Source organism: Anolis sagrei, chromosome 3 (genome assembly GCF_037176765.1).
Source record: "Anolis sagrei isolate rAnoSag1 chromosome 3, rAnoSag1.mat, whole genome shotgun sequence".
NCBI classification, from domain to species: Eukaryota; Metazoa; Chordata; class Lepidosauria; order Squamata; family Dactyloidae; genus Anolis; species Anolis sagrei.
In genome coordinates this window covers 140,552,851-140,564,393 of record NC_090023.1, presented here as the reverse complement: position 1 = coordinate 140,564,393, position 11,543 = coordinate 140,552,851, and the positions used below count along the sequence as shown (strand labels likewise).

General features: G+C 46.1%; 2 protein-coding genes across 2 annotated transcripts; both read left to right on the top strand.

The window, feature by feature from the left end:
* The first annotated feature begins 2,238 nt into the window (after positions 1 to 2,238).
* On the top strand, positions 2,239 to 4,032 carry LOC137096580 (protocadherin-8-like). The gene is made up of 2 exons (XM_067466248.1): positions 2,239 to 3,967; positions 4,008 to 4,032. The coding sequence occupies exons 1-2, from the start codon at positions 2,388 to 2,390 to the stop codon at positions 4,030 to 4,032; spliced, it is 1,605 nt and encodes a 534-aa protein (XP_067322349.1). The 5' UTR covers positions 2,239 to 2,387.
* Positions 3,969 to 11,178, top strand: LOC132770202 (protocadherin-8-like). Its single transcript, XM_060767087.2, has 4 exons — positions 3,969 to 4,319; positions 7,144 to 7,211; positions 7,909 to 8,042; positions 10,629 to 11,178. The coding sequence occupies exons 1-4, from the start codon at positions 4,032 to 4,034 to the stop codon at positions 10,988 to 10,990; spliced, it is 852 nt and encodes a 283-aa protein (XP_060623070.2). The 5' UTR covers positions 3,969 to 4,031; the 3' UTR covers positions 10,991 to 11,178.
* The last annotated feature ends 365 nt before the right edge of the window (positions 11,179 to 11,543 follow it).

Below are 11,543 nucleotides of genomic sequence, written 5' to 3'. Positions count from 1 at the left end.
CATTTGTAAGGATTTCACACTTCAGTTGTCTCATCTGGGCTTGCCCTCCTGGAAGTTAAAACATACATTTTGCTGGCCAAATGGCTTCAGGGGCTGCTCTTGACAAAACACCCCCCCCCCCCCTGTTGACTGTGCATATGATCCACACGTGAAATAACAATGTTGTATTTTTAAGGTGCTTTTAAAAAATAGTGCTGTAATAAATTACATTGCCCAATAGCAATATTTTCTGTGAACATAGGCCTAAATCCTGACTATATTAGACATGTTCAGTCAACACTTTTGAGGTTTACAACCTTCTAAGAAGAAAAGAGAACCACAAAAAGTGGCTCTTTCCTCCCCAGCTCAGGTATTTATTGATAAAGGAGAGTATGAATATGATCATTGTTATTTTAGTATTTGGATATCACAATTATTTCTACAAAATCTGAATGTAGAATGTATTTTAATAACTATTCTCTATCATTTTAATATAATTTTGTAACTCACTGGTCCTGTTTTAGTCCAAATTTTTTAAAACAGACCCAGTGATTGAATTGGATTTGTGTGTTGACTCACCATTCAATGGATGGCAACCATTGTTGTGTGGTGCAGTGGTTAAACCACTGAGCGGCTGAATTTGCTGATCGAAAGGTCAGCAGTTTGAATCTGGGGAGCGGTGTGAGCTCCTGCTGTTAGGCCCAGCTTTTGCTAACCTAGCAGTTCGAAAACATGCCAATGTGAGTAGATCAATAGGTACCACATCGGTGGGAAAGTAACGACACTCCATGCAATCATGCTGGCTACATAACCTAGGAGGTATCTACGGACAACGCCGGCTCTTCGGTTTAGAAATGGAGATGAGCACCACCCTCCAGAGTCGGGAACAACTGGACTTAACGTCAACAGAAAACCTTTACCTTTATCAGCTCCAGCTCCCCATGAGAGAAGCCTCTCACAAGGAGGATAAAACATCTGGGTGTCCCCTGGGCAACGTCCTTGCCAATTCTCTCACACTAGAAGCAACTTTCAGTTTCTCAAGTCACTCCTGACTCTAAACCCCCCCCCCCCAAAACTTTACCTTTACTAGGTTAAAGTTGTTGCTTTTGTTGTGTATGTTATTTGTGTTGTGTATGTTCAAGCCATTTCTAAGATATGGGGACACTAAGAGGGGCCCCATTTACACTGCCATGTAACACAGTTTCATAATGCAGTTGAACTGCATTATATGGCAGTATAGACTCATATAATGCAGTTCAAGCACGATATACACAGCATTATATGGCAGTGTAGACTCATATAATGCAGCTCAAGCATTATATAAACTGCATTGTATGCTAGTGTAGATGGGGCCCAGGACCAATCATGGGGCTATCTTACCATAATTTGTTCAAAGGGGTTTGTCTTTGCTTTCAAACGCTGCAAATGTGTGCCATTCAATCACTTCTGAGACCTAGCAGACATTTGAGCAATTTCTCCTGGATAGTTTACTCTCTCACAAACAAATGTAGTAGAATGGGCAGAGGGCTGATTCTTACCATACTGTGTCAAAAAGAAAGCTTGGGCAGAGTACACTGAGCTCTTGGGAGTGATAATAATATTACACTATTTAAGAAAATTTGAAAAATCTTCTGTTCCAGGTTTGAAAGTGCTATTTCCTGTTTAGTTGTGTGGTACTTCCCTTGAAAGTAGTTGTTATACTTCAGAAACATTGTTTTTGTATCTGCCACAAACTATGCTGAATTGGATGAGACTCTGAGATATTGAAAACCTATAGCAAAATGTGCTGCAGGATGTCCTGTTTTTGCAGTTTCATTAACTTTCCCCATGTTTTTGTGACAGAACCAATTAGGATATGACATTTATAACCCAGGAACAAAAATAATGTTACATAATGTTCTTATTAGTACTGTTTGTTGGGAAAACAATGTTGAAAGCCTGACTCAAATGGAAGGGAGGAAGCCTATGGGCAGAATTTGACCAATAGGTGATAGAGAACTCACTTTCCCAGCAGGTTTCCCCTTGTTTCAGTCTAGGCAAGAGTTTTAGACTTGATGGGAGTCAAACGGAATGAGTTAAGAGGATGGGAAGAAGAAACTTCTCCTGTTTCCTTCAGTTTGCAAAGCTGGGAAGGGGATGCGCGCACGCCTCCCATTGGCCGGCCAGGTTCCCCTTCCATCCCGCGGGGAATCAGCGGATTGGTCGAAGAGAGCGCCTCATTTGCATGGAGTTAACCATATCAGCCCCGGGCAAGACGAGTTCAGCGGGACGTTGGGGAGGAGTGCGGCCCGGGACAGAGGAGGAGGGAGCAAAGCCGGATTAGGACAGAGGCGAGCAGCGAGGCAAAGTGCGGAGCGCGAGAAGAAGGCCCTTTTGAGTTCCCCCAGCTTTTGGTCAGAGGAGAAGTCATGGTCCGTCCGCTCTGCCTGCTGCTCTGCTCCTTCTCCCTGACTTGGGGCGAGATCTTCCGCTTCAGCCTGAACGAGGAGGAGCCCCCCGGGACGGTGTTTGGCATCCTCGTGGAAGAGATGCACAAGAAGCTGGGTTCTGCCGTCGTCGGGAGTTTCCGCCTGCTGAAGCCTCCGGGCAACGGGTCCTTGGTGCGCGTGCGGGAGCGGGACGGGCAGCTGAGCCTGGGGCCGGAGCGGCTGGACCGGGAGGCGCTGTGCGGGGCCTCGTCGGCCTGGTGCGCGCTCTCCTTCGACGTGGTGTGCCTGGGGGGCGCGGGCTCCTCGTCGCCGTACCAGGTGCTGCAGGTGGAGCTGGAGGTGCGGGACGTGAACGACCACGCGCCGCGCTTCCCGCAGGCGGAGGTGTCCCTGGAGGTGTCGGAGGCGGCGCTGCCGGGGACGCGGCTCCCGCTGGGGCTGGCGCTGGACCCGGACGCGGGCGCCAACGGGGTGCAGAGCTTCGCGCTCTCGCCCAACCGGCACTTCGGGCTGGAGGCGCCGCGCCGCGCGGACGGGCTGAAGGGCGCCGAGCTGGTGCTGCTGGCGCCGCTGGACCGCGAGGCGCAGGCCTCCTTCCGCCTGGAGCTGGTGGCCAAGGACGGCGGGAGCCCCGCGCGGTCCGGCACGGCCACCCTGGCCCTGCGCGTGCTCGACGCCAACGACAACGCGCCGGCCTTCCCCCGCGGGGGCGCGCCGCGGCTGCTGGAGCTGCCCGAGGACGCGCCGCCGGGCGCCTTGCTGCTGGAGCTGGGCGCCGCCGACCCGGACGAGGGCGCCAACGGGGCGCTGCTCTACGCCTGGGGCAGCCAGGTGGGGGCCGAGGCGCGCGCCCTCTTCGCCCTCGACCCGCTCTCCGGCCGACTCAGCCTCCGCGCCGCCCTCGACTACGAGCGCCAGCGCGCCTTCGAGCTCGACGTCCAGGCCTCCGACCGCGGCGCCTCACCGCTCCGCGCCGCCTGCAAGGTCCTCGTCCGACTCCTCGACGTCAACGACAACGCGCCCCAGATCGACCTCCGGCCCCTCCGCAGCCGGGCCCAGGAAGAGGGAGACGGAGGAGAGGGAGAAGAGCGGGGCCCCGACGGAGAGGAGCTCGCCTACGTCAGCGAGGCCGCCCCGCCAGGCAGCCTGGTGGCCCTGGTCAGCGTCTGGGACCGCGACTCCGGCGCCAACGGGCAAGTCAGCCTCTCCCTGGTCAGCCCCGAGGGAGGCAAGGAGGGAGCCCCGCCGCCCTTCACCCTCCGCCCCGCCCACGAGGAAGACGACGACGACGAGGAGGAAGATGATCAGGGCCTGGAGGGAGGCCAGGAGCACGGCAAGGAGCGCGGGCGCAGCTTCCTGCTGCTGGCGTCGGGGCCGCTGGACCGGGAGCGCGTGCCCGAGTACAACCTGACGCTGCTGGCCCAGGACCGCGGATCTCCCCCCGCCCGCTCCACGCGCCGCCTCTCCGTCCGCCTCGTCGACGAGAACGACCCGCCGGGAGCCTCCTCGGTAGAGCCTTTCTCGGCGGCGGTGCCCGTCGAGGACGGAGGGAATCCCTCGCTGACTTCCACGGCGGCGCTGCCGCTGATTCCCAGGGAGCGGCTGCCCCCTGGCGTCGGAATAATGGACCTTCATTGGGAGCTCTCCATCGTGCTGATCTGGGTCTTGGCCGGAGCCTGCGGCGTGCTGCTGGTCGCCATCCTCCTGGTGGGCGCCTCCCTTTGCAAAAGCAGGAGGATCCTTCTGAAGCTGAGGGGATCCCAAAGGGGCCAGAAGCGCGCCTTCTCTCTTGGACAGCATGGCCCCATGGACACACATCCCGGACCTAGCCCTGCTGCCCCTTTGGGAGAAGAAAGCAGCAGAGATGCCTTGTGTGAGGCAGAGAGAGGCCTCCCTAGTTCTACCTCCCAGGTACACACTTCTCACTCCACAAAGAAAAATCCAACTAGTCATACTAGACTCTTTGCTTTGAAAGCACTATGTAACACATTTTGAAAAAAAATCCTGTTCCTAGATTGAAAGTGTTATTTCTTGTTTAGTTGTGCAGTATTTACATTGAAAATAGTTGTGATACTCCAGAAACCTCATTTTTGTGGTTGCCACAAGCTATGTTGAATTCCCTATCAGATATTCATTGAAAACCTATAGCAAAATGTGCTGCGGGGTATCCCACAAAAACAGTGTTTTTGCAGGTTATTAGGTGTTTTCCATGTTTTTGTGATAGAGCCAATTAGAAAATGGCATTTATAACCCAGGAACAAAAATTGTGTTACATAGTGAAGTAGTTCCCTTTTTTTTTTTTTTTTTTGGTCTTTGGGTCTGTAGGGAAATCATAGAATCATAGAATTGGAACAAACTTATTGGGCCATCTAGTCCAACCCCCTGTCAATAAATAGGAAAATCACATTCAAAGTACTCCTGACAGATGGCCATCCAGCCTCTGTTTAAAAGCCTCCAAAGAAGGAGCCTCCACCACACTCCAGGGCAGAGAGTTCCACTGCTGAACAGCTCTCACAGTCTAGAAGTCCTTCCTCGTGTTCAGGTGGAATCTCTTTTCCTGTAGTTTGAAGCCATTGTTTTGTGTCCTAGTCTCCAGGGCAGCAGAAAAAAAGCTTGCTCCCTCCTCCCTATGACTTCCCCTCACATATTTATACATGGCCCTCATCATGTCTCCTCTCAGCCTTCTCTTCTGCAGGCTAAACATGCCCAGCTCTTTAAACCACTCCTCATAGGGCTTGTTCTCCAAACCTTTGACTATTTTAGTTGCCCTCCTCTGAACACATTCCAGCTTGCCAACATCTCCCTTCAATTGTGGTGCCCAGAACTGGATACAGTATTTCAGGTGTTGTCTAACCAAGGCAGAATAGAGGGGGAGCATGACTTCCCTGGATCTAGACATTATACTCCTATTGGTGCAGGGCAAAATGCCAATGGCTTTTTAGGCTGCCGCATCACATTGTTGACTCATGTTTAACTTGTCTATGAGGACTGCACCACAATGGTGGAACAAATGTAGTGGTTCTTTGCAAACTCTCTGGATGTGCCTCCCTTTGTGGTTTCTGGACACCTCCGGCTGTGGCTCAAGATTGCTTGGAATCTCTTTTGTTTGACATTAAACCTTCATCATCCAGAGCATGGGACAAAATCATGGTCTTGGCAGCCAGACATACATTTACAGGATATAGGAGTATGTCAGGGGTGCAATTCACATAGTCTTCCCAGTTGAACTGCAACTCCCAGGGTCCCTCATCATCAGCTGTCTTGGCATGGACTGCTGGGAGTGGCAGTCCAGCAACATTTGGTGGTCAGGCCAATTTCACCTGCTGAACTCAAATCCAATGTTAGTTCCCATGAGAGTAGACCTATTGCATTAGTGGGAACTTCTAAGTCAGAGCCATTTGTTTCAATTGATCTGCTCCAGTCCAAGGTATTTCTGAGCATATGCTCTGACCAATAAATTGTTTTCAGCACCAGAATTAAAGCTTCTATGGAGAGGTGTTTCAAGCATGATTCTGTTCCTCCCAAGTTATCATGATTTCACCATTTCAGATGACACAGAGAAGCCATTGAAATCCACAAGCATGTGGACAATTTCAACAGAAAGGAGGAATCCATGAAAATGAACAAAATCTGGCTACCGGTAGGAAAAAACTCTCAAATTGGGGCAGTAAATAAAGAGCAACACTCTGAAAACAGGGGGATTCCAGACAGGAAACAATCAGAGCCAGGTGACACCTCCCAACAAAGGATTCCCTCAGGCAGGAGGCATCCAGGCTTTGAAGCTGCAAGGTCATTCAGTGCTAAGCAAGGTGACCAATTGAAACATTCACACCTAGCTCCAATATACAAGAGTTCTTTCTCCCACTCTGGACATTCCACAAATATATAAACCCCATTTTTCTAGTTTTCAGCAGACCTCACAACCTCTGAGGATCCCTGCCATAGATGTGGGTGAAACATCAGGTTAGAATGCTTCTGGAACATGGCCATACAGCCTGGAAAACTCACAGCAATCCAAGACAGACTTTCATTAGACCAATGTGAATTAGTAATTTTACAAATCTACCAGCTATTACCCAGAGGTCTGTCTTCGGCCTGCTCCTCTCCATCTAATTCACCCTCATGTCAGCTCCCTTGGGATGTCTTTGTCAGATCTGGTTTACTGTATTTTTTGCCTCAGTCTGTTCAGAGAGGAGTGAGGAGAGACTGACAGCATCATTCACTGTCCAGCTGAAGGCAGGAAGTTGAGTTTAAGCTGATCTCTTCTGACTTAAACCAGTGTAGCAACCTTGTGATATCAGACTTGAGTTCCGACAGAAACCCTTAATCTGCTTACTTCTGGAGATTAGCCAGTGAAAAGCAGAGAATAATGACACTTATTTTCACCACTCTAGTGGAGGCCCTGTTGGAGCCCCCAGTGATGCAATAGGTTAACCCTTGTGCCAGCAGGACTGCTAGTAGAAAAGCACCATTCCCAGTACCAAACTCAATCCAACTATTCATGCCAACTAGAGTAAATCACTTGAATCATAGCCAAAGGGGCACTGTAGAGCATTCTGAAATATGCCATCCAAAAAAGTAGGCATTTTCCTGAAATGCTATTTAAAAAACAACTGCAGTTGCATAAGAGATATAACAGGGTGAGTTCCCAATCACAGAAGTATTGGCTTGCATTTAATGATATATTGCAGTGTTTTACATCTAAACATGGTTTTTGTTTGCTTCTCTTTGACAGGGTCAAGGTGTGACATCTCATCTACTCTCATCTGTATGGGACGTGGGCCAAACAGCTTCAAGCTTCAGGTAACTACCACCTTTTCTTTCAACTTGCCTTTTTCATCTTCTCATTGAGTTGGGAAATGTCTACATATTTTTGTGCAATGCACGTGTGGCTCCCACTGTTGTGTACATTTTGTATGTCATAAGTAGATTGGTAGCAACATGTACAGATCTGTAAAATGAGCAAAATGATGCCATTGCCTTCCCAAATAAGAATTCTGATTCCATGAAATGGCCTTTCACTCACCAAATTGGTGGTATTTTAGAGAGTTTGACACTGTAGATAGTTCACATACAAACTATTTCTCATTTTCCCTTGATAACTGTGCCACTCTTTTTTTCTTGGATGCCTAAGTGCCAAAGAGTTCTAAATTTTATTTTGTAGAGACAGTGTATTTTGCTGAAGGAGCAATCCCTTTCACCAATGACCTTTTCCAATACACGTTCTTTCTTCTCCAGCAGTGAAGTAGTTAATAAAAATATATTCTTCCTTCATCCTGAATTGTAGTTTACAGAATTTGGTGTGTGAAACAAAACTGCACAAATCTTGCAATTTGTGCAGATTAAGCCTTTTAGCCCCTGTGGACCATGGGCAAGGGTTGGAATTTTCCATTCTTTCATCTAATAGTGTTGAATATAATTCTTACAAATTATTTTTTATATTTCTGCTTGAGCATATCCCTGCGGCAAATACATTGACGATTTCTCCCATCCTTTTTAGTGAACATTCAGCTTTGGATCAATTGAGTGGAAAAGACAGTGGAAAAGGAGACAGTGAATGCAATGACAGTGACTCGGACTGTAGTCGGGAAAGACTGAAGAGGCCCTCAGCAAAAAAGACTGAGCAGCCTGCTGGTAAGTTGATAAGCTGTTGTTGTTCATTCGTTCAGTCGTCTCCGACTCTTCGTGACCTCATGGACCAGCCCACGCCAGAGCTCCCTGTCGGCCGTCACCACCCCCAGCTCCTTCAAGGTCAGTCCAGTCACTTCAAGGATGCCATCCATCCATCCATCTTGCCCTTGGTCGGCCCCTCTTCCTTTTGCCTTCCACTTTCCCCAGCATAATTGTCTTCTCTAGGCTTTGCTGTCTCCTCATGATGTGGCCAAAGTACTTCAACTTTGTCTCTAGTATCCTTCCTTCCAGTGAGCAGCTGGGCTTTATTTCCTGGAGGATGGACTGGTTGGATCTTCTTGCAGTCCAAGGCACTCTCAGAACTTTCCTCCAACATCACAGCTCAAAAGCATCGATATTCCTTCGCTCAGCCTTCCCTAAGGTCCAGCTCTCACATCCGTAGGTTACTACAGGGAATACCATGGCTTTGACTAGGCGGATCTTTGTTGCCAGTCTGATGTCTCTACTCTTTACTATTTTATCGAGACTGGACATTGCTCTCCTCCCAAGAAGTAAGCGTCTTCTGATTTCCTGGCCACAGTCTGCATCTGCAGTAATCTTTGCACCTAGAAATACAAAGTCTGTCACGGCCTTCACATTTTCTCCCTCTATTTTCCAGTTGTCAATCATTCTTGTTGCCATAATCTTGGTTTTTTTTTTATGTTTAGCTGCAACCCAGCTTTTGTGCTTTCTTCTTTCACCTTGATAGAAGGCTCCTCAGCTCCTCCTCGCTTTCGGCCATCAGAGTGGTGATAAGTTGATAAGCTAGGAGCTACTTTAACCCATAAGTAATTCCTCCAGAGTAAAATACATGGGATCATAGCTTTTTTAACAATATAGAGCAGTGGTTCTCAACCTGTGGGTCCCCAGAAATTTTGACCTTCAACTGCCAGAAATCCTAACAGCTGGTAAACTGGCTGGGATTTCTGGAAGTTGTAGGCCCAAACACCCGGAGAACCATGGATATAGAAATACTAATAACAAGCTCAGGTAATAGCCAAATGAGGACCCAGCATGCTCAAAGACTTTCAGAAAATATGAAGCATCATGTTGGTTTGAAAACCAAAAATAGTAAATTGGAGCTATTATTCACATTCTCTGCCATGTCCCATGCTCTGGAAATTGTGCTAGTCAGAAAGTAGAACAGTCATTATACTCATATGTGAATCTCAAGTGGGTCTGATTATATGTGAGACTAGAGGGGTTTCCCTTCTAAAATACCCCATCTCTATCTAGGTTTTATTCCTCTTCTTTAAATACTTTGATGTATTTTGGTGGATTGCATGATTTTAATTGCTGTTTTAACAATTGATTTAATTGTTTGTATTTTAATTGTTTATTTTATGAATGTGTGTGTGTATGGCATCGAATTGCTGCCTATTGTAAAACTTCCCCTTTGCGGTGGGAAGGGCAGGGTACAAATGTGGTAAATAAATAAATATTTTGTTGTTGTGCAGTTGATATTTGGAGGATTACATTACATTCTTTAGTCCTAACTAGACTAGATCCATTGAATCCATTGATCAATACACACAAATACATTCTGTTGGTTTAATGGATCTGGTTTAGTTAGGGCTAACAATAGTTTTTCGACCAGCATATTCCATTTTGCTTATTGGTGATTCTGTTTTGGTTATGAGATTGTTAGTTCTGGTTGGCCAACTTTGGCACATTCTCTAATGATGCAACATTTAGTTATCGAGGCTGATGTGATTTCATTCCATGGAGTATTTACCATTGTGTATATTAATATACTGAACTTTCTCCTATTTTGTGGACTATTTGCTCCAGTTTTCCTTTTATATTTTAAAAAGCACTCTTGCAGTCTTGGGACTTTCCCAAGACTGTTGATATATTCCTCTTGTCCATGAGTGGTGCCATTTGGAAACTGCTGCTTGTGTTTATATCTTTCTCCAGCAGCCATTTTAATGCTCCACTTTGCTTCTCCAAAGTTGCTTTTCCCTTGTGGGGTTCCACATGCATGTTGAAAAGCGCAATAATGGTGCTGATTTGGGGAAGGAAAAATGTCCAGCAGGGGACAATGCAAAACATTCTATTCCTCTCCACCTTTGTGCTTTGATTCAGCACACTGGATACCTGATGCTTTTGTGTTCTGATCCTTAGATCAGGGCTTCTTAAACCTTTTCCACTCTTGATCTTTTTTCTGTTTGGGAAATCTTTATGTGGCCCCAGGTATATAGGTATATAAAATAAGTATAAAAATCAAACATTTACAGCTAATAAATCAGCATTTGTAAGACTTATTCAACAGGCTGATTTTTCTTTTTATGTAGTACAGCTGGTACATGTCCACCGTGAACACTGCACATCAATGCTAACAGGGTGGTGCAAATGTCTCGGTGGCATTTAGAAACCTTTTACTGTTGCTAATTTTTTCTCAACCCCAAAATTGAGCTAAGGCGACCTCATTTGGGGTCAAGACCAACAGTTTAAGAAGCAGTGGTCTAAATAAGAAATGACTCTGTTTTGAAGTGTTTGTGTATGTTTACACACACATAATTTCAGTGCATTGTTGTTGTTTTTCTTCAGGAGCTGCTGCCTTCAACAAAGCAACATTGTTCAGAGATGTAAACAATGGCAGTGGATCACATGGCCACCCATCTTCAAGGGGCATGCCTTTTCCATTTCATCATGAACATGGAGGCATAATTGCCTGTTCTGAAGCTCAGCATTATAGATATCATCCCCAACTCAAGAAAACCCATTTTCATCCTGAGTTGCTGACGCAAAATGAAGGCTGCTCTCAAGCTGAAATACTACAGAGCATCTATGATAAAGCACTTAAGGACAGGACAACACTGACTAGGACGCCAAGACTGTGCAAAGAATTAAACTTTCCTCCACAGAGATCTTTATCTACCAATGTATCTGAGATAGCAACATCATTTTGATAGAGCAAGATAAAAATATTCCATCCTGGATCCTGGTTGATAGCATTTGTAGGTTGATGTCAGTGGAAACACTAAGCATGTACTCATAGAAATAATCAGGTATCAAACTAACTTGGCATTGGCTCTGTTGTGCCTATATATAAAAACTTTTGTCTGAAACTTACATAAGCGGTAATCTGGAAAAATAAGTGCTTAATTAAGTTATGGAGTAAGAAAGATAAGTCTAGATGAATACTTCTTTTCATATTGTTTTTATTATATTTCTGGAGAATTTATGTATAAAAAACCCTAACAATGAACACATATTTTTAACAAGATAAAAGATGAAACAGTATGTTTTATATATTTGGAAATAATCTATACATTAAAATAATAATTGAAAATGCATATATGTCTATGGTCCCCTATGCACTCCCTTTAAATGTTTTATTTCAAAAATAGCTGAAGTATCTTTTGTTTAATGATCCTAAAGCTTATTGATGTGCAAAATAGATTGTCGAATTATATTTGTGGGTGATAGAGTTTTAGTAGAGCAGAGTTTCTTATTTTTGTT

Bases quoted from the DNA above. Each gene is read 5' to 3' on its own strand.
- LOC137096580 (XM_067466248.1), top strand. From the start codon at position 2,388: ATGGTCCGTCCGCTCTGCCTGCTGCTCTGCTCCTTCTCCCTGACTTGG. The intron at 3,968-4,007 runs GCTGACTTCCAC...ATTCCCAGGGAG, and splicing joins GAGGACGGAGGGAATCCCTC to CGGCTGCCCCCTGGCGTCGG.
- LOC132770202 (XM_060767087.2), top strand. From the start codon at position 4,032: ATGGACCTTCATTGGGAGCTCTCCATCGTGCTGATCTGGGTCTTGGCC. The intron at 4,320-7,143 runs GTACACACTTCT...TCTCTTTGACAG, and splicing joins TCCCTAGTTCTACCTCCCAG to GGTCAAGGTGTGACATCTCA. The intron at 7,212-7,908 runs GTAACTACCACC...CATCCTTTTTAG, and splicing joins CAAACAGCTTCAAGCTTCAG to TGAACATTCAGCTTTGGATC.